The sequence below is a fragment of the Cynocephalus volans genome, chromosome 4 (assembly GCF_027409185.1).
Source record: "Cynocephalus volans isolate mCynVol1 chromosome 4, mCynVol1.pri, whole genome shotgun sequence".
Taxonomy (NCBI): Eukaryota; Metazoa; Chordata; class Mammalia; order Dermoptera; family Cynocephalidae; genus Cynocephalus; species Cynocephalus volans.
The window spans coordinates 43656599-43679084 of NC_084463.1; the positions used below are offsets into that span (position 1 = coordinate 43656599).

The following is a 22486-nucleotide window of genomic DNA, read 5'->3' on the forward strand; positions in this document are numbered from 1 at the left end:
TGAATGAAACAATAATGGTGACTGAAATAGCTAGAGTAGATGTTTGAGGCTTAGAAAAAAATTCAATGAGCATTAATTTATCAAAAACTAGCTAATGTTTGAGTCTTTGTAAACACAGGACTTGTGCTTAAGTAAAGCGCCGAGGCATTCAGCACACTGGTGGGGAAGGACAGTCACACGGAGACAGACTGGGAGCTTCAGGGCACAGCATCAGTTTACAGAATAGGTATTTGTTAAGAAACAGGTACCCCAAAGATCCTAAGTTGTGACAACTTACATCAGGAATGCTAACATTCCCATAATGATCTCCCACCCCCACACTCACACTCCATCAAGAATTCCCAAAGGGGAACTAACTAAACAGCCAAGTCACAAACAGTAACTTACAGAAAAATGATTCATGAAGGACAGAATATTTGTTTCAATAGCATAAGGATACAATCAGTCAGATTGTATAAATTCAATTTACAGATAACATTACATAATATACAAGAGGTAATCACACTTTTTTCTTACAATTTAAAGCACTGCTAAGATTGTCCTGTTCTTTTTGTGATTTAGAGATGATCACACATCACTTCACATGGTTGTTTTCATAGTTCTAAATATGTTTGCTGTGAGTCTTCCAAAATTCCAGTACGGAACTGATTACTGACAGCTGAGCACACGACGACAGGTGGATGTCCTGCCCGCCACTTAGGAGGAGGACACCAGGTTGAACTCAGGCAACCCGGCCTCCACAGACTGAGGCCGCTCTGCTCCCCTCCCTGCTTAAGGGTGTCCTAAAGGTCTCCCACTTCACAGGCTGCTGTGTAAGAGATTCGTGTTGAAGGCACCCCTGGGTGAGCCACACTCCTCTTATGAGAACTTTCTGTCAAAACCTCCTCTCCCTGCCCCATCTGGTAACAGCAGTGTGTCAGCAAAAGAAAAGGCAAAGGAGGGGATAGCATCTGGCATCTGGCCACCACACTGAAGAGCACTTCCAAAATTTCCTAATTAGCATTCATTATGGGCATTTTATCTTCAAATACTACTTCTTTCACCACAATAGCTATTTACCGAATACTTTATAGCTAATTTAAACACAGTTTTGGGGTTTGGTCAATTGTTGAATCAGCTATCACGGCCTTTGTGGACCAAGTATCTCTGCTGCAGATGGTCCCAGAGCTTCAGTACAGGTTTAACTGCTGAGCACATTCGGACCTACTGAGTCACAGCTGAAGTTCTGTCTGTGGGGCAGCTCTGTAAGCCAGGCTCTCTCCCTACAAACTTGGGTCTCAGGAGCAGAAGTAGGAGTGGGCTTGGCCGGGGTGGGGGTGGGGCACTCAACGGCAAGGACTGGGGGGTCTTTGCATGGGGAAGTCACCAGGGACTACCTCACTCAGGGAAAGGCTCAACTACTAAAGGTCTAACCTCAGGGCTCTTGCACAAATCAAATTTCTTGCATCAATCAACTGCGTGTGCTGGGTTAACCATTGTGTTAAACTCAAGAAGACACAGTCCCCAGGCTCTGTAAGGTGCTTCTCTCCAACTGTCTTTTAATACCCTAATATGCTTATTGATGAAAAGAATTAGTGTATCTCACCCCTGGCAAGCTGGCTTTGACCTTTGTTGTCATATTTATCATAGGTGACGTTACGTAATATTTGTGTTGGTCTTGAAAACAGCGAGCTATCTAGAGATTGGCATCTAATAAGCCGCTGGTTTTTAGATACTTTCAACTCTCGCCCATCTCATCTGCACACACTGGGAGATGATCTAGTGAAGCTCCACGGTTTTGAACATCCCCAGCAAAATTCCCAAAGATTTCAAATTTAAATAGGCCTGTCCCAAAATGCATACTCCTATCTTGAGAAAGTCTTATCACCTCACTCACATATTTATGTCATGTTACGGTTCCATGAATATTTGAAATATAACTAGCAGTTGGAAATAACTTATATTCCTTGAAGAAACAATAAAACCATAACTTATATTCCTGGAAGAAACTATAAAATTCACTTATCTTGGACCTTAGAAGCAATGCTTACTGAGATGAAGGGACTTGTCTCAAATTTAAAGATGCTCTACACTGCTGTAATACAGGTGTCCAGCATGACAATACCAAACAAATGAGGGCAAAGGGCCACATGAGCACCCCCAACTGTGCTCCACATCTAAGGGAGGAGCAAGAGAGGACCAGGTTTCCCGGGGGTAACTCTGGGCTCACCCCATTTTTGCAGCTCCTGTGTCATGAGTTTTTACCTGGAGAGTGGTGTGTTTCCCAAGAAAGCGCAGAAGCAAAGGCCATGCCGGCTGCAGCAGGGAGGAGGCAGCCCTGTGGGAGGCGAGCACCAGCTGGGCACAGGATGCTACTTACCCACCTCCCATATGAGGGCTGCTGTGAGATTTACTATCCATAAAGTGTGTGAAAATAAGCAAGTAGGTAGGTGAGATATTTAAAGACCAGGTGCAGTTAAATGTGCCATCTTCCACTTTCACAGAGGCGACACCCCCACCTGATGCCCTCCAAAACACCAGCGTGTACAGTGTATATGAAGACTTTTTAGCCCCATGTCTTTGTCCCTTGAGTTCATGGTGGAAGGTCTAGCCACAGACTCAGTAGTAGAATTAAGCCACATGTATGGGAAAAGAAACCAAGGACAAGAGGTACATACTGATATCAATCAATACCTCTATGGGCATTTAATTCCAGAAAGTTGGCACAAGCCAAGCCCATGCCAGGTGTTAAGAATGGGTTCCAGTCGGTGCCTGGGGCATGCTGGGGGTGATGGATTCCAGCCCCTGAACAAGCCCATGAAGTGGAGGGACCCCTACAGGATCCCAGCTGGCTTAGGTGACGTGTGGGTGCAGCTGTTGATGGGGACAAAGGCACAGGGTCTAGGCAGCACCTGTCAGTGCTCAGGGTGTTTAGTTGCTGCCACTATGACAAAGCACTTGGAAGAGCACTTGCTGTGTGTCAGAAACACCAGCTTTCAGATAAGAGCAATCCTCTGGGGACTTCGTGGCCAAGAACACTCCAATTTAGGCAGCTGGTGCCAATTTACTAATTGAAGTCACATCAATTTCCTCTGAGGGGCAAAGAAAACTGGACAGTAACAGACCTGCTCCCCTTGGAATCACCCTCAACCCTTGACAAATCTGAAATAGTCTTTTAGGTTAACTTATAAATAACCCTTTCCCACAGTACTTTCTAAGGAGAAGCAAACAAAAAGTAATTTGCCAAAGATGAAATAACAATAAAATTTGAGCAGTAGACATAAAAGTAACTATTTCCAGAAATATTCTTCTATATATATCACTATTTTTTGTATGTGCAAGGAAGAAAGTCACTTATTGACATCTGCTTACTCCAGGGCTGAGACTAAAACACGAGTTCCATTTAGAGAGAAGAATATGACAGGAGCAGATACAAAGCACTGCCTTTCCTCTCCACGGACCCTGAGCAATTGATCAACCCACTGATCTGAGGCCATGACAGGCTGATTGTGAGCTGTGGGCCTTTTCCTTCATATACAACTTTTCAGAGATAATTTATGCTACAAACAAGGGGCCCTCCTAGTGTCACACTCCTCTACCCTACAGGATGAATTATTCTGCTAAACATGGCTTCATCTGTATTTCACAATTCTGTTCCCAGAGACTCATGGTTGGATATGACAGATCTACGTTGCGACAACTCAGCAGGACTCCATGTCAGGGGGAGAAAAGGGGTGGGTATCAGATGTTCCTCATCACCACCCAGAAAGTTGGTGCTTACCTGGTCCCTCAAAGGGCAAGAGTGAGGATGGAATAGGGTCCTTAGCACCCAGTGGGATGAGGTAGAGGTTCTTGATGTGCCTGGTCTTATTAGGTACAACACCAAAACGGCCACGACTGCTCAAGTAGGAGTAGAGAGAAACGTAGGCAACCTCTTCTTCCTCTGTCAGGGGGTGAAAGCGGATCAGACAGAGCTCCTACAATGCAAACAGAGGACAGGGGAAAGCCTTCACCTGTGGCCATGCGAGGAAAGCATCTGCTTTAAAATTTGTACCCAAACCTCAAAAGTACAGCCTGAAATGGGAGATTTTAGCAATTCTGATTTTGATTTTCATAGCCTTATTGTCCAACATTTGAAACAATGAGATAATGTAATAAAAGAAACTCACAATCAAGCATCCGACTTCCCGACTCAAATTTTTGTTTCAGCAGGAGACCCTTTAAAATGACTTCCACTCACAGCCTCGATTTCAGAGAACTGTCCTGTGAGAGGCACAGGCCATGTAAGGTGTAGGCTTAGCTGCGTCTGGAGCAACGTGTAAGCTTTCCCGCATGCACAGCGACTGTGGGCACGGTGAGCAGCTGCACGATCTGCAGCCATTCCCTGTGTGTCTCCACATGGGAGGGTTAAACTAGGCACAGGGTCTAAACCCTTTTGGGAATCTGATGGAAAACTGTACATACAGACACACGCAGCTGTAGCTAAACCTCAGGGGTTCCCAGAAAACCAAAACCCATTCAAGAGCCTAGGCTCGGTGCCTTTTGCCAGATCACCTCCAAATTCCCATTGTACTCCTTCAATCATAAAAAAATAAAAATGAAAATGAGGAAATAAAGTTTTTACATTTTTTTACTAAAATGCAATCATATGATTACAGTAAAGGAAAAAAAACCCTTCTATCACCATATTTCTCAAACACACCATCACACAGGAATGTAACTATATAAACTTATTTTAACATTCACCTGAAAGTATCTAGTAAGTTGCAGGCTGACATGTCAAGTGTTAACCATCAAAATGAAACGTTAAAAAAGATGTTTAAATAAGCTCTATGTTCCATTGTTGCAGAGACTATACTATAAGCAGATACCTTAGACACAGAAGACTTGAGTTCACCAACATAATCCCAAACCATCTTCGGTGCGATCCTCCCACCGATGTGAATTGTGTTGGGCAAGTCCTAAATAAAAAGTACTTTGAGTAAATCACCTGTGAAACTCTAGTGTTCAAAAAGAGACTAATATAGTAACATGAAGGCACCAAACAACCCAAAATTCAAGAAAACAACAATTCCAAGGAAAATGGTGATAACCGTATTAAATACTGACTGGTGAACTACCATCCAGGATTACAAGCTCCCAAACCCAAAGGTGGTGTAATAAACTTCTGACAAACAGCATTGTTTAGAAAATGCTGCCCGACCTTTTTACGTTATCTTTTGTGAACACACACACACACACACACACACACATACAGTAATGATTCAGTTATTACCAGGATAACTGACTTGCCACTCCTTCCCAAGGTCATAAATTCTAGTGCCATCTTTGTTAACTTTGAAAAATGAAAGACCTATCAGGGGGTTACACCTGCCACACACACTATGCAGGTTACAGACGCCTGGCCATGCTGGTGGCTGGGCACACACGTGTGGTAAATGCCCTTGCTAAACAGATCACTGCTAAACAGATCACTGGGCTGCCCAACTGCTCAGTCAAATTTCTGCTCTGTGCAAACTGCATGACCTGCTGACCCACTATGGCAACCATTATCTTGCCTTTGGAGGTATTTAAGTTACCCAGGCAGCCAGCGTAAGAGTGTCACATGTCTGCCTGTAGTAGAGGAACTCCTGTGAAAGACACATACACACAAGCACACACACATACTTTTGGTACTAACCTCACTGAGATAATCAAAACACCCAGAGACAGGATATGCCTTAGTGACAAATTTTGCTACACTTTTCATGTTAATAAATCCTTTCCAAATGGTGCTGAGTTGAGATAAAAAGTGGGTCGTATCTCCTTCTGGAGAGGAACGTGACTCTGAGACACTGTAAAACAAAACCATGAAAAATAAGGAAATCTCTCTTGTACAATTAGAATTTCAAAACAATGAAGACCGTGTGTTTAAAAGTAAAAGTGAATTCCTACAAGTTTTGGTAGCTTACTTTTGCCAATAAATGCTTTAATCATAATGATATAAATAGACATTTTGGTAAGAGAAGAACAAACTGAATTGTATTTCTGAGTAAAACTCAGAGTTGAAATCACCAATTGCCTTTCCGTTCATTAGTTCAAAAGAAAACTTCATTGGCTCTTTCAGACTATATCTGAAATACACACCTGATATTCTGTGATGGAACTGACAAGGGGATGAGGACAGCTTAGCCAGTATGAACCTGGGCACCGCCAAAGAAGTCAAAGCAGGCATCAGTGTGTCTTGTTTGGTTTCTACCACATGGGCACTGTCTGGCTGGGCTGGTATGGAGGCTGTCACTGTGCATGATCCACTTGGACCAGTCCTGGAGTCCCAGCTGGACATAGTGACAGTGGTGACCACTGCATCCCCACGGCCTTCCACTGGGGAGAGCTCAAGAATGACATCTCCTGGGGGCCCAGGGAAATACTTTCTCTCCAGGTTGGAATGAGAAGCTCTTTCCAGGTCTGGCTTAGAAGCATTTCTGGGCAGAGTTCCTGGTGTTCCTTCATCAGCTGAGTTAGGGACTGGATCAGATGGAGAGCTGACACACTTGGATTTTAAGTCTTCTTTCTTAGCAGAAGCCAACAATTTCTGTTTTTTCAGAGGTGGCTCATCTTCTGATGAGGAAATCTGACCTGAGGTAGATGAGGAAAGACATGGAGAGAAATCTGACACATCCAAGAGCACAGCGTGCTCACGAGCAGGTAATTGCTTACGAGAACCCAAAAGCAACAATGCAAAGAGAGGAGCTAACTGCATAAACTCCAGTAGTCCATTCTACCCCCCTCCCTTTTTTTTTGGTTTAACATCGCATTTGGAAGGATTAGTGATTTTAAGCAAAATCCAGTTTAATGGGATCCCAAAATTATGCTCACCGGTACAGATTTTACAATTTAGATTGAAAAGATGCGCCTCATGCTGGCTTCTTGTGTCTTTCAACAAACTGCTACGGACATCCAGAAGGGGCTGGGGGCTTTTTTCAGGGTCAGTTTGTACTGATTCTTGCTGTTCCTCAAAGAAAAAAAAAAGGTAGGTAATTTATTTTCCAATGCCATTTCCAAATTAACAGCACACGTGAAAAAAGGTGGATGTGATTAAGAAGCACTACAAGAAAAAAAAAGGACCACTGGATACAAGTATTTGAGAAGTAATGAAATTATATATATTTGTTATAAGCTCAGTGTCCTGCCCAATAATTTAAGACACCTAAAAACATTTTGAATGGAGAAATTTTACTCTACCTTTTCTGAACTTCGAAAATACCAAATGCTCACACCTAAGTCTGACATGGGTGTAGAATCTTTTATACTGGGAATGGTTTCCTGTTTTTAATGTCAGTCTTTTTGCCTTCATGGCACAATTTAGTTCTGGATTCTATCACCTAAAATAAAAAAGACAAAAATCAAGCCCTCCACCTTGTTTTCCAGGAGGAAAGCATATCACTCCTGCAAACAGTGTATTATTTGACTTCTGGTAAAGTTAAGTCTCTGGTATCTGAAGCAGCCATTCTGAGTCAGTACTCACAGATGTCATCAGTTTCTCTTTCCTCTGGGAAATTTCCTTAGATCCAAGTTCTTCTGGCTTCATTCTCACAAGTTTTGCCAAAGAGATTTCTCCACGCAAAACACGACGGAAGAGTCCCTATAAAGAAACATCATTCATCCATTCATCCATTCATTCAAACAATATCTGTGTGTGTTAATGTGGAGGCTACAGAAACAACAAAGCAGCACAAGAAGCTCTGCCTGGAGGTTCAAGGACCACTGGACAAAAACCAAAGCTTTCAATGGAAGGCTGCACTGCACAGAGCCCTGCAGAGGCGCGACCTCACCTGCCTCCCAAAGCAGTCCCTTGAGAGCACGCGCCAGGCCGCCCAGCTGAGAGCAAATGGAGGCACAGAAAACATGCATTTCAAAGTCAAGCAAGGCCCATGTTGCACTGATTCTTCTTTAAAAAATAAAAAGTCACCTCCGCAGGAAAAACAAAATCATGTACACAATTTGGAATACAGGTCAGAAATATACAGTATTAGGAATACAGACAGGATGAAATGACTTGTGCTGGGGGGCTGTTAACCACGCTGAGATGCAGAGTATCTGACCCTGGTTCTACTGCACAGCTAAGAGCTCAGAGAGTGACACAGAGGACCAGAAGACTGTGAGCCCTGGAGGCAGGAGGCAAGAGACTGTACCAGACAAGCAGCTCAGCCTTCTCAGATTTCATTTCCATTTTCATCGCAGGAGAACAACCCCCACTCCACGGCTGCTATGAGGGCTGAGCTGCCCTGCAGCACCCGTCCAAATGGTGAGAACTGGAGGGGCTGTTCCTTATTATTACTGTGAAGTAGCCCAAATTGTCGGGCTCACTCAAGTGAGGAGAGAAAAGAAAATAAGGCAGAAAAGGCTGTCTGTAGCCAGAATATGGACACACCCATATTCTAGATTAAAGAATCTGTACTTTACTTTAGAGCCAATGAAGGGATGGGCATGTGATTTGGCACTGCAATGTTTAGAAAAGGCTAATCTGGTGAAATAAAAGATGAACTTCAGCCAGTGAGATCCCTGACAAGAGTCCACTTAAGGTAGGGAACAGAAAGATCCGCAAGTAACACCAAGTACATGGGGGCATACAGAAGTGTCACAGAGGATAAAAATACTTTCTAACTTTCATGGAAAGAATATAAATGTTGCAAATGCTCTTTGATGTATTACTGTGAAACTCAGCTAATAGAAAACACACACCAAGTTTCCTTCTGCGTCAGGAATACTGCAGTACACAGAGACCACACACACCTGATTTTTAGGATCCTTGAGGTTGAACAGCAGGCTGCGGTATTTCCTCATGTAGCGAATATCTGTAACTTGAAACAAGTTAAACATTTCCTTCTCCAGATGAAGGGTGATGTTTCCTACTTCTTTCTCTGTCATGATTAAGTCATCACTGTCACTGACTCTGAATGGAATGAAAAAGAAACTGCATAAACCCCTTGAATTTGGATACATTACATTTTTGAAACAGTGGGGCAATCTCAAAATGATCACGCCATACATGGAAGAGCTTCCACAGATAAAAGCCAAGGACAACAGCCCACCTTTTCCACAAAATCTCTTTCAAGGAGCATCTTATATTCTGCCGAATTTGTGAACTGGGCTGTGACTGGGCAGGGCTCCAGGTCCCAAGGTGTCCTGGGACTGGAGAGGCCACAGGAAGAGAAGTTGTAACCGGCTTCCCAATGGCTCCAACCAAAGCAGCAGATCCAGGGAACTGTCTGGAAGCCACCGTCTGCATGACAGCAGAAGTGCCACCTGATGGGGTGCCCGAGAGCCACGGCTTTTGTGAGATGGTGCCCTTGAAGCTAGAGGGTGCCTTTTTAATGGCCAGTTTGGCTGCTGCCACATTAGCAAATGGAGGAGACATCTTTGGAGCGAGATGTCTTGGTGATGGTCATTTGCCCACCAAGCAGCCCGGGCCGGCTTTTCTGTTTGAGGCCGAGGCCACCACTGCCTTCTCCTCTGCTCTTCCGTCTGCCTTTCTGGCTGCAAGAGAGAGCGCAGGTGTGCGGGTGACACAGGAGAACAGGCTTCAAAGGATGCCCACCCTTAACTAGCAAGAGCTTACTAGGCATTACTGAATAGGATACATCTAGAAAAAAGGATTTTTAAAATCTTAAAATTCAGAAAAGAAGCATAATTAAGGGCTGTCAGCAGTATTTATGATAGTGACTATGGGTTATTTCAGATAGAAAAATGCTTTATTATTTTATTATATTAAAGCTTTTACTTCGACCAACAAACTTCATATTCAAAGACTCAATTTACTCCTCAGTTGAGCTTTAAAACTGAAAGACAAACTTCATTTTACCAAAAAAACAAACAAAAATACCCTACATAGGTTTGGGATAGCACTACAGAATTCAAGTGCGATTTTTTTGTAAACTTGAGTTTCAAAACTCTTTTCAGGAAGGGTAAACAGACGAGTGCTCTATCCATGCACATTCAACCCAAAGTGGACCTCTGTGGCAACCACATCTGAGCGGGGGTGGGTGGTTTCACATGCCACATTGTCCTACTAGACGAGTCACGTTGAGGTGATGCCATTAATGAAATATGGAAAGGTGAGAGGAATTTGCAAGATGGGGAAAGTCAATCATGTTTCCATACTAAGAATTGGCAACCAACAATATAATAATGTTGCTGTTTAAATGTCCCCCTTTAAAGCCCTCTAGTCATTATTCAATTAACGTGGTAAACAGTAAATTAGTGCTTTTAATTAAAACAAGGATTATAGTCAAAAGCTCAAAAACAACCCTCAAAAGCCCCCAACTTGCACAAAAACCTTTACATGCCAGGAAAGAACCCATTGCATTAAAATCCTATATAGTCCACCAGAATTCAAAGATCAGCACTGCAACCCCTCAGCTAGGCAGGGGCTCTGGTGCAGACTCCAGTGAATGATGCTTGTTTGGCAACAGTACATGAAAAAATGCTCAGCATCACTAGTCATCAGAAAAATTCAAATCAAAACCACACTGAGATATCATCTCACTCCAGTTAGACTGACCATTATTAAAAAGACCATTAACAACAATTGCTACTGAGGATATGGGGAAAGGAGAACTCTGCTACAACGTTGGTGGGGCTGTAAATTAGCACAGCCACTATGGAAAACAGCAAAGAAGCTTCCTCAAATACAGACAGCACTACCATATGATCCAGCAATCCCACTACTGTATATATATATCCAAAGAAATGGAAATCACTTCAAAAGGTTACCTGCACTCCCATGTTCACTGCAGCTCTATTTACAATAGCCAAAATATAGAACCAACCTCCTGCCCATCAACAGATGACTGGATAAGGAAAATGTGATACATGTACACAATGGAATACTACACAGCTATAAAAAATGAATGAAATTCTGCCATTTGTAACAACCTGGATGAGTCTGGAGAAAATTATGATGCGTGAAATAAGCCAGACAAGGATAGATAAATACCACATGCTCTCACTTATAACTAGGTGCTAAGAAAGAAAGAAACATAGAAGCAAAGTAACAAAGAAACAGAAAAGACTACAATTACTTGAACTTTCAGAAGGACAGAAGAAACCAATGGTTATTAGAGATGGGGGGATGGAGGGTGGGAGGGAGTTTGGGGCATGATGGGTCAGGTAAAGGGCATAAAGAAAAATCACGATTTGTAATAATGAATATGCTAATAACAATATTTTTAAAAGTAAGACACTTTAAATACAAAAAGAATGTCATTATTGGCTTTCAAGAAAATTCTAGCTATGTGGATTATATTAAGAACCAGCTGTCAAGCTAAATCCTTTATCAGAACAAATTTTGATATTTCTTCAAATTGGGAGGATAATGCTGGTTTAGATTTACAATGTCTGGTTACTCCCAGCCTCATTTATTTGTCACTGACAACTCTGGGAGAGACAGAGAAAATGGCTTATGCAACTCGTAAAAAAAACACAGACACACCCTCCACCACCAGCTTTAAATTTCTACAAAACGATCATGGGATCTGGTATTCTACCATATGTTTGTTTTATTAAAGGAAATTTGCTCATGATTTCAATGCAATGTTCTTCTGGAGCCAATGCCAGAATTTATCCTTGAGGACACATGTTCTCCTGGATCCATTTCACACTGTGCCTGGCCACCTGTGTGGCACACACACATGAGCGGGAGGACAAGGCTTTCAGATGGGGAACTCACACAAGCAATTATCTGGGTTTACGTCTGCAGGCTATTTAGGTTTTCCTTTTCAACTCCCACAGCTAGAATTAAACTGCAGAAATCTGTTTTCTACGTAAAATCTGTTCACATCCCAAATGTTTTAAGTTACTTAACAAGACTTTAGGGAGTCCAATATACTGGGAATTGTGCCTGTAAATATAAAGACCAGGCACTTCCATTTCAAAATTGCAATAAAGCAGAAATACGTTAGAAAAGAATTTTCAGCCCACTTCATGCCTTGAGTAATGGGGGGTAAACGGTGGAAACAAAGAGAGGCAATATGGAAGCAAACAGATATAAAAACACAAGAGAAACACCATTTTCTTGGGGAGAACTAAAAAGCAAACTGTGTCTGTAAACTAAGGAAATTATACAGAAATCCACCCCCCCAAAATTTACAAAAATTGCATGTTAATCGCATCACCTTGAGAATGTGAAGGATACTTTAACAGGCAGGGCACCTCCTAAAGCAGGAGCAGAGAGCTTCCTGCACAGCAAGGCCCAGTTCACTGAGCAGCTATACCTGTGCCCACACACCGAGGGCAGCACCAGCCATGTGGGAGCAGAGGATGTTGTCAAGGCCACCTCCACAAGCAGCAGCAATGCTCAGCTCTACACCACAGGACTTCTCACAATGTACACAGTCACACAGACTGGAAATGGACCCGATATCAGCCTCAGGAACCCCGCCCCCTGAAAGCATTTCTGCAGCCAGTCAGGGAGACAAGGGTCTTCATGGGGTGCAGTTATGATGGGCTGTGTGCATGCTGCCCCCTCCCACTATACCTGTCAGGACTCAGAGGATGTGCCCTGCTACCAAAAAGTCAGAGATGTTTGGTGGGAGAGAGAGGCAGAGGCACATTGAACTTGAATTATTTTACCCATGACCCTACTCTCCTCCCAATCATCATTTGGAAAAATGACATTTCTGGGGAAACAGAAAATGATCACAAGCAAGTAGCTAAAATGTATGTCCCTTATAAATTTGAGATATCAATCAATTTCAATTTTGAGATGTAGAGATGTGCTGGGAAGGTTAATTAGCCATATCAGTGTCAGTGAAAAGCTGATGGAAGAAGTGGGAAAGGCCAAAGGAGAAAACCTATGAGTACAGAAATTACCCTCTCTGATCTGGACTTCCATCCATCCCTGTCCCCTCTCAAAAGGTGAGTGAAGTAGGACATTACTTCCCCATCTTTTCCTCTCTCCAATGTGCACTGTCTCCGCAACCCCCACACTTGGAGTCTTGGGGTCTGCTCTCCAATTCTGGTCAATACAGAGAAAAACTAACTGAACTGAAATTAATCATCCAAATTATCTCTTCTGCGGTTATTTATACCCCTCAGTTTTTCTTTCCTTTACTGTTAAGTGCATATAATCAATTTAATTAAAGTACTTTAGCAGAATATGAAAAAGTGACTGCTCCAATCCCTTTCACAGATATGGGATACTTATTTTAACATCTGTTCATTGGCTCTAAAAGTGCTGTTTTGCACAGGTGCTATAATTGGATGAACATATGAGACATGCTATTTGCTGGCTTGAAATTCTCAGCTCAAACAAGCTAAGGTGTATGGAGATTCATTATAACACAGTAACAGGTTAACTCAATTGGGATTCCATTTCTTAGGTCTTGGGCTGCTTACATAACCAAAAGGAATTACTTTTTTATATACATATATAGACCACAGTAGATCTAGCACCTACCTAGACAAGTACCGCCCCGCCAAGTGATGTGTTCAAAGGATAATAAAAAGGAAAACACAGAACACATTTATAATCCTGAAATCTAGGGCTATTTAATCTTTTTGGTGTTTATTTTATAAGGTACAAAATGCACTATGAACACCATAAATGAGAACTGATTTGACCATAGTTTTATGATAGAATAAAATGTATCAGATGGATTGAATTTAAATTTTTAATTTAACGGTGCAGCATTAGTCTGAGAAACAAGATGCATGATCGAATCAACAAGCTGCATGATCTAATCGGGTTTAATGGATCTATTTGGAATATCCTCATTACATTAATTTGAAATGCATGCCAGGGTATGACCTTTAATAGTCTGATCTTTAATAATAGCTTAAGAGATGAGCCAGGAAACCAGTCACACTTAGAATTCTCAGCACTTTCTCTTTAGTGAGGACACCCTGAGGTTCCACATGGGCAAGCAGACCCCTCACTCACTGTGGGATCTACAGAGCAGCAGTAAATGCCCTTCAAAATTCAAATGCATGTTATCTGGGTGTGTAGTATATGAGTAGGACATGAAAAAACTCCCACCTGTCCAGTCAGAGATAAACTTAACTCCTGAAAAGCATACCTAAGTCGAATACCAGATGCAACACTAATTTGCAGAGGTTCACAGAACATATTAAAAAAAGTGCTGATTTTATGTGCTGAGATTGGATCATGTGGGAAAACTTAAGTTTTATATGGGCTGTAAGAAGACTAACTGATGTTTGGACAATGAGGACTTTTAAATGCTGGGCAGTCTATCTATTCAGATTTTGCTGAAGACAATACAAATGCTTATCAGAGCCTGATAAGGAAAACAGCTTTAAAAACTTAATCATCAAGGTGAAACATTTACTAATGAGGTTTGTACACCTTTTTGGAAAACACTGACTGGAAGTCCCAAGAGATTAGAGATAGATCCTCAGTGTCAGGAGGCATCTTGCACATGGGCATTCCCTTCCAGCACTGATGGTGCAGCCAGTGTTTATGATCAGCATTAAAACACAACTGCAACCCCCAGTCCTGCACAGGCTCAGGAAACGGCTATCTGGAGAGAGTGGGAGGGGTCCAGGAGGCCAGCCCCCAGGTGATACATATGTTTGCACAACAATGATGACGAGACAGTGGAAGTCTTTTCCAGCTTTACTGCACTGTAATTCTGGTTGCTTGCCCAGGATGGCATGCTGCTTTCACAAGTTGTCTCCTTCCTGAGGGATTTGCTCCTAGAAAAAGCCACCACCGCCTTCTTCACTGTGCCTTCTTTTTTTTCTGGAGCTGGTCTCTCGTGCAGAGAAGAGCTTTTAATGCCTCCCTGGATAATAAGTAAAACCCCAATTATTAAGAAGGCCAGAAAGTACACCTCCACTTCATTTCACTGAGCAAGAAAGGTCATAATCCTATACCTTCTTTGGGTCATCTACCCTGAGTCTGCACACCACATTTGCCTAGCAGCAGTCTGGCTACCTTTGCACATTGAGCTAACCCTTAGCACTCCCACCTCTTATTCAGGATTCCAACTTTTTGAGTGACAAGAAGATCCCTGACACAGGACCCCCTGTAACCTTGCTGAGGTATGAGAGCAGTGACACAGGGTGCACGAAGAGCACAAATGATGTTTCTTTATCCTCTGCCAGGCCCAGGGCATGCTTGGTGCAGCCATTCTCCTCCTGGGTGCAGCAGCAACAACTTCTTTGTCAGTTCTATGATTCAAAACTACCAACTTTAAAAATTAAGTCACCTAAAAGTAAAATAAGCAATTGAAAATAATCAAGAAAACTCTCCAAACAGTGTTAGTTACACTTTGCTTGTCATAAATGTAACATCAACCTAAGCCCCAGGACAGGCCTGAGAGAAGAACCTGTGATTTCCAGCCATCCCTGAATTCTCCCCAAATTCCACAGAGTACCAAAGCAAGACAACCTTGGCAGGAGCCAAGGGCAGCCTCATCCACCTGGAAGCAGGCAAGAAGCAGAGCATACCTGGAGTCCAAGGCAGGACCTGAGGGCAGCATCTCCTGGCTGGAAGCAGACACGGAGCACACTAAAAAACCCCTTCCACATGGGTGGGCCACCACAGCCACTACCACAGCCATGGCTGCTGCAAAAGCAGCTCAAGACCACCACAGTAGCACAGGTGTCATGCAGACAGCCTACCAGATACCTGATTGCATTGACACAAGAAAAGCCACCAGTGGAGTGTGGAAAAAGAAGAGTACATCCTTCTCTGCAAAGCCCACTCTAGAGTGACAGAAGAAGCAGCAACTATTCTCTAACAGATGACCAGACATAAATATAGAGATACTAGAAATATGAAAATCCAAGAAAATATGACACCACCAAAAGAATACAGTAACTCACCAATACCAGACTGTATATAGCAAGAAACCCTTGCAAGGACGTAAGGGGTATTATGAGCAACAATCTTAAAGGAACTCACTGAGATAAGAGAAGACTCAGACAACATAAATGAGAAAAAAAATCTACGATATAAGGGAGGAAATTTACAAAAAGATTAATATCTTATAAAAGAATGATCAGAACTCATGGAATTGAAAGTTTCACTCAACGAAATAACACAATGAATAGCCTTAAGCAGCAGGATAGAACAAGCAGAAGAAATGATTTCTTATCTTGAAGATGAGCTTTTTAAAAATTACCCAGGCAGGAAAAAAAAAAAAAAGAAAGAAAGAAAAGAAAAAAAACCTTTAAAAAAGGAAGAAAATCTAAGAGAGCTACAAGGCAACCTTAGGCACACAAAAATTCAAATCATGGGTGTTCCAGAAGAGGAGGAGAAATGAAAGGGCATGGAAAAGCTATCCAATGAAATAATAATGGTAAACTTCCCAGGAACAGGGAGAGACATGGACCTCCAGACCCAGGAAGCTCAAAGATCCCCAAACAGATTCACCCCAATAATCCTCTCCAAGACACACAATAGTCAAACTGGCAAAGCTCAAAGACAGAGAATATTTTAAAAGAAGCAAGAGAAAAGCATCAAGTCACCTATAAGGGAGCCCTTATCAGACTAACAGCAAACATTTCAACAGTAACTCTGCAGGACAGAAGGAAATGGGATGACCGACATATTGAAAATACTGAAAGAAATAAACTGCCAGCCAAGCATACCATATCCAGCAAGGCTATCCCTCAGAAATGAGAGAGAAATAGTATATTTTCCAGACAAAAATTGTGGGAGTTTACCACCATGTCACCAGCCCTGTAAGAAATCCTCAAGGGAGTCCTACACCAGCAATTCAAAAAATGGTAATCACCCATCTTACTAGCCATAGTTCTGTTGAAACTGCTTCTTACAAAATTCAGTCTTGGTAGGTGATGTGTTTCTAGAAATTTATTCATTTCATCTAGATGATCTAATTTGTTGACCAACAATTATTCATAGTATTCTCTTATAACTGTTTTGATTTCTGTAAATATCGTTGTAATGACCCCTCTTTCATTTCTGATTTTAGTTATTTGAGTTTTCTTTTTTCTTAGTCCACCTAGACAAAGGTTTGCCAGTTTTATGGATCTCATCAAACTACCAACATTTAGTTTCATTGATTTTCCCTACATTTTTTTCTATTTTGTTTCATTTTCTATGCTCTAATTTTTATTATTTACATTCTTTGCTTGGTCTGGGCTGAGTTTGCTCTTCATTTTCTAGTTTCCTGAGGTGGAAAGGTGATTGCTGATTTGAGATATTTCCTTTTTACTAATATATGTATTTATATTAAATAAATTTATCTTTTAGGAAAAAATAAAACATAAGAAGTAAATAAATAAAAACAGGTAAGCTATGGAGACAGTAAAAAGACCAGAGGTTATGGAGGAGGAATGGATGAATAGGCAGAGAGGATTTCAAGGCAATGAAATTCTGTGACAGTATCATGGTAGACACACATCATTAAACATCTGTCCAAACCCACAGAATACACAAAAAAGTGTGAACTCTAATGTAAACTGTGTTCTTTGGATGATGATGATGTATTAATCCTTTTCATTAACTGTAACAAATGTACCACTTTTTTGGGCAATGTTGATAATGGGACAGGCTACACATGTGTGGGTCAGGGGTATACGTGGGAAATCTCTGTACTTCCTGCTCAATATTGCTGTGAACCTAAAACTGCTCTAAAAAGTAAAGTCTATTAAAAATAAATGAATAAAAATAATAAACAAACAGTCTTGTGAGTGAGGTCTCAAATGAAGAACACAGACTTGTCCAGAGCTCACCTCCCTCCCAACTGCCCTGTTTGTCTACTCTCTATACAAACTCCATCGGGTGACTACCAACTCTTTTATTCAAGACTGCTGCCAGTGTCCTGAAGTCTTATGTTCTCCATGCAGCAGTGAGTTACCTGCTTTTGCTTTACTGCATTTATATGACTGAATTTCAGCTAATGGGGTATGAAAAAAAAATTGGTGGAAAAGGTGGAAGACAAAGGTAAAGGTGATACTATCTGCAGTACATCTGTACCTGCTTTCCCTTACATTCTACAAATAAATAAAAAAACAAGTCTCAGGGGGAAACACTGTTACACAAATTTTGCTCCAGTTGTTCAAATGGCTGGTGTTAGTCAGCTTACCTGAACACTATACTGTGCAAGACGGAGCTTCTCTGGCTTCATCTTGATCTTCTCCTTAGGTTTTGGCTTCTGTTCTTTGCCTGAACTTAAGCATTTCATAGTAGCTGCAGCATGTTTAAGAATGCGGTCCTTGCTGCAGTAGGCCAGGTTGGGCTGCACCACAGTGGAGCGCCCAGGTCTGGTACACTGGGAGGTGCCTGGAGACTCTACCACCTGCAGAGCAAAACAGGGAGCTTCAGACAGTGTCCTTGCCAATTTCTGCAGTTAAAATGCTGTGTAAAATCACTATGTGTAGTACCAAGCTCACTGTTTTTAATTAAGAGATGTCGATAATATTTTTAATATGAATAAAATCCTATCTTTACTTATTCAAACTACATGAGTGTATTTCCCTGAGGCAAGGTATTCACATTTTAACTGTCCTTCAAACCATCTGTGGTGGGCAGAACTCTAAGGTGACCCTTAGGACATCTGCCGCTGGTACATATGCTCTGTATAATTCCCTCCATCTTGAGCATGAGCAAGGTCCAAGTACACGATGAGATTTCATACCCACAATCAGGTTCTGCTATAGGGCAAATGTGCAGTAATTGCACAGGTAAGCAAGGTCCCAAATGAGATGACCAGAAAGGACCCTTAAGAGAGAAACTGGACTTTCCTAAAGAGAGGAGACTCCATTGCTGATTGTGAAATAAGCTACCCTGCTTTGGGAAGGCCAACCAAGTTTAGGATCTGAGTACAGCTGCTAGATAAAATACGGGACACACAACTAAATCTGGATTTCAGATAAACAAACAAAAAAAATTATATAAGTATGGCACAAAAATTGCATGGGACATACTTATATACTGAACAGCATGAGGGATTCTGGAAGGGGATCTTTCCCCTGCTGAGCCTCTGATGAGACAAGAGTCACAGCCTGACTGCAGTCCTGTTAAGATCCCAATCAGAGGGCCCAGTGAAGTCATGCCCAGGCTTGAGAACAACAGAAACTGAAACCATAAATGTGTGATGTTCTAAGCTAAGTTTGTGGTAGTGTGGTATACAGTAACAAAAACCTAATACAGCACAAGATGTACGCTTGGTTGCTTCTGTGTTGATGGTCAAGACTAAAATACACATGAAGGCATCCCTCAAATGTACTTAAGTGAAAACTTATTTCTCAAATTAAATAATTAACATAGTTATTTTTCTTCCACAGAATCTGTTTTACTTAGAATAAAATTTTATACAAGCTTAAGTAAAACACATTGATGATAAAGATGAAATGGAGAAATTTTCCTATTAATTTTTCTTAATGACTGTGATATTAACAGTAGTGTCATATTTCCATTTAGTCACTCTTAATACTTTCATGGCACATTTATTTAAATGGCTCAGTCCTTGCACTTCCACCTTGCAGCTAACAGTGCAAGAGTGTTCATAAGGCAGAGATGCTTTGAGACACAGCAACCTCAAAGCCTCCTGTTTGGTTGGCCCCAGTTAGAGGACAAGCTGCCAGGGTAGGGGTGGGCCAGGGACTCAGGAAGGCCCAGAGTGAAACATGCTCTGAATCACGTCCTCTCATGGGCACTGGAATGGAGATTATGAGCATGTGACATTTCTCCTCAACAGAAGAAGCTGACATATGTGGAAAAAATGATGAAGAATCACAGTCCCAGAGGGACATAAAAACCAGGTGGGAAGGAGAGTCAAGGAAATAGCCACAAGGCAGAGAAATGACACACTGAGCCAAGAATATGAGGGTCAGACTGATGCAGTCACCAAGACCGCTCAGGGCTTCCTACACCAAGATGGCAAAAGAACCACAAGGCAGCTCGAGATGGTGTGTGTGGGTGGACAGGAGGGCACACGCATTTCAGCAATTCAAAAACAATTCTGCTGATACACATAAATACATAAGTGACATCAAGAACATGGAAATAAAAGTGATTGTTAAGAATTAAGTGCACAACAGCTGATGAGGTAGGTACAGATGCTTGTCCAGATGGTGTGGGCAGGAGATGGGGGCAGAGCTCAGGAAGCCCCACCCAGATGCAGCACCTGTCTCGGTAGAAATTAGCTTATTTCAAGACAGAAACTTTCCCAACCTTGATATTTCTACCAATAGCAAGTCTGGAACCCATAAGTTCATCCCCTTAATGTTTACCTCAGTAGGCAAAATACTCACAGGCTGGCAAAGCTTGAGTTTTTTCTTGCCACTTGGATTTGCAGCTTTCTCAACTCTCCTCTTTATCTTTCGGTCTTCACTAGATTTTTGCTCCACTGTTCCTGTACTTGTAAACTCTGTGTCATCAGCATCTCCAGGTCTAAATTTAGTTTCCTGATGATCTGTGGTTTCTGCCTTAGTCTCATCCTTCACTTGCAGAACGGTGCAGTTTGGGCAGATATAATCTTCGCTGTTCCTTTCCAAAAGCCTTCCTCGAGCCTGAGAAGCGCCCCCAGAATTGCCACGAAACCGTTCTTCACATCGGTCACAGCAACTCATAAACCTGAAATCATAAAATAGTGATATTAGGAATGGGACGTGAGGGACAAACACTTACTTTTTGACAAATTAAGAAGTCCAATAGGTTTTAACATTCTATTGCTTAGAAAATGCAAATATACATAAAAGTACAGAGAACGGAACAAAGAACACATATGTTCCTCTCTTGATTTTACCAACATTCAACTAAATTTGTTTACCCTTTTTTGGCTGGAGTGAGCTATAGGCTTTCCAGGCATTGTACCCTAACTACTTCAGTATATGTCTCCTCAAAACAGCAGTGATGCCTTTGTCCCACCAACAAGCCAACAGAGATTCCTTAACACCAAAGTCTAGCGAAGACTCAGAGCTGCCCCCCTGTCCACACTGGGGTTCCACCAGTCTGCACCTGGCCCTCTGCTCTCTCCCAAGGTACAGTCTAGGGGAGCACTCTCTGCCATGTTCCTGAGACCACGTGTGGTCTACTCGGCAGCCACTGGCTGCACATGGCTGGGTGGGGGCAGGGAGCTTCTCACCTCCTCCCATGCTCATCACTTTAACAGCCACATTTGACTATAACAGCCACATGTTGGGTGGCTACCACAGAGCAGGTGGCGCTAGGCATGCCTTTCATTCCTTTTTTGATAATGATGTGTTCGTCTTTTTTGAATAAACAAATTATTCATCTAGCCTAGCTTTGTAACATTTAAAATCAAAACAAATATAAACACTATTTTCGTCACCTGGATTTCTTTTAAAGCTGGGGCAGCCCATCCCTGTCCTCCCATGACCCACCTGTTGTTACGAGGCTGGAGACACATGCGGTCCAGGGTGTTGGGATTGTGCAGCTCACATTCAGGCTTAGGCTTGCCCGAGTCCCTGCTCTCTTCACCTTTAACTTGCTGAGCTGCTGCCCTCTCCCGCTGACTCTCTTGGTCATTGGTCACTGCCTGGGACACAACCCTCTGGACAGTCTCTGGCTCTTGCTTGCTGGGCAGAGCATTCTCGACAGTAGTTCCTGCCTCGTCATGCACAGTGTCTGTGGGATTCTCCTCCCGACGCTTCTTTCTCAGGTGATTCTGGATGCCTTTCAGGGGCCTGTCAGGTGGCTCTTGCACTCGCTTTCTCCAAAGGCGATTCTGAAGCTCCTTCAAAGTCAGGCCATCACTGTCATTGTCGGAGGTGTCCTCCTCCTTGCTTCCTGTGGCCTTTCCAGAAGAGGCAGTTCGCTCCTGTACACTCAAGGAACCAGAGTGGGGGCCACTTTTCATCTCAGAGGTACTTCCTATCCTCCCTTCCAAGGCAGTTTCAACATCTGGGACTGGACAAGACATTGGCTCACTGGAATCTTCAAAGGAGACATGAGCGTTCTTCCTTCCTCGGCACTGAACTATTGTAAGGGATTCCCCCACTGGCTCGGTGCACTGTGGCCACGTCCCACTGCGTCCCAAGGCCAGGCTGTGCTGCTGTGGGGGCTGCTGCCCCTGTGAGCCTGCCTCCACATCTCCCACACCCTCTCGCTTAGCAACAGTTGTTCTTCCGAATCCCTGGGTTTTGATGAGGGCTTTCCTTGTGGGTTTGATCATCTCAGGTGCCTCCTCACTACTCAGGTCACCTTTACCTTCCATACCTAATGAGAAAATGTAATCACATCATGACCAGCAAGCCACTGAACAAAAAGATGACACAACCTCAACCACACACAAGAGGGAGCACAACCTGCCTAAATGTAAATAAGAACAGGATGAAATGGAACAATCCTCTATCTACAAGATGTGGGACTGTGCATGAAGTAAGCCCTGTTGACCAGTGTTTCATGTAGTGTGGCATGTGAAGTGTGGCACATAAGATGATTTCAGGAGACTCATTAAGGAAACTTTAATAGTTACATATGTAATGTTTAGTAGGAAAAAAACAGTCAGCAAGTCAAATGTGTCCTGCTGCCATTTACCTGCTAAGGACAGGGCTTTACAAAACAGGGATC

At 42.5% G+C, this 22486-nt stretch overlaps 1 protein-coding gene across 1 annotated transcript; it reads right to left on the reverse strand.

Moving 5' to 3' along the window:
* Window positions 1-3734: 3734 nt before the first annotated feature.
* On the reverse strand, window positions 3735-22130 carry LOC134374781 (death-inducer obliterator 1-like). Its single transcript, XM_063092757.1, is given in 15 exon segments — window positions 3735-3956; window positions 4851-4940; window positions 5660-5813; window positions 6106-6130; window positions 6133-6597; window positions 6838-6973; window positions 7237-7290; window positions 7293-7343; window positions 7487-7603; window positions 8755-8914; window positions 9054-9494; window positions 14545-14762; window positions 18036-18248; window positions 20206-20527; window positions 21298-22130. Coding segments are annotated over 15 exon segments (3501 nt in total).
* Between the last annotated feature and the right edge of the window lie 356 nt (window positions 22131-22486).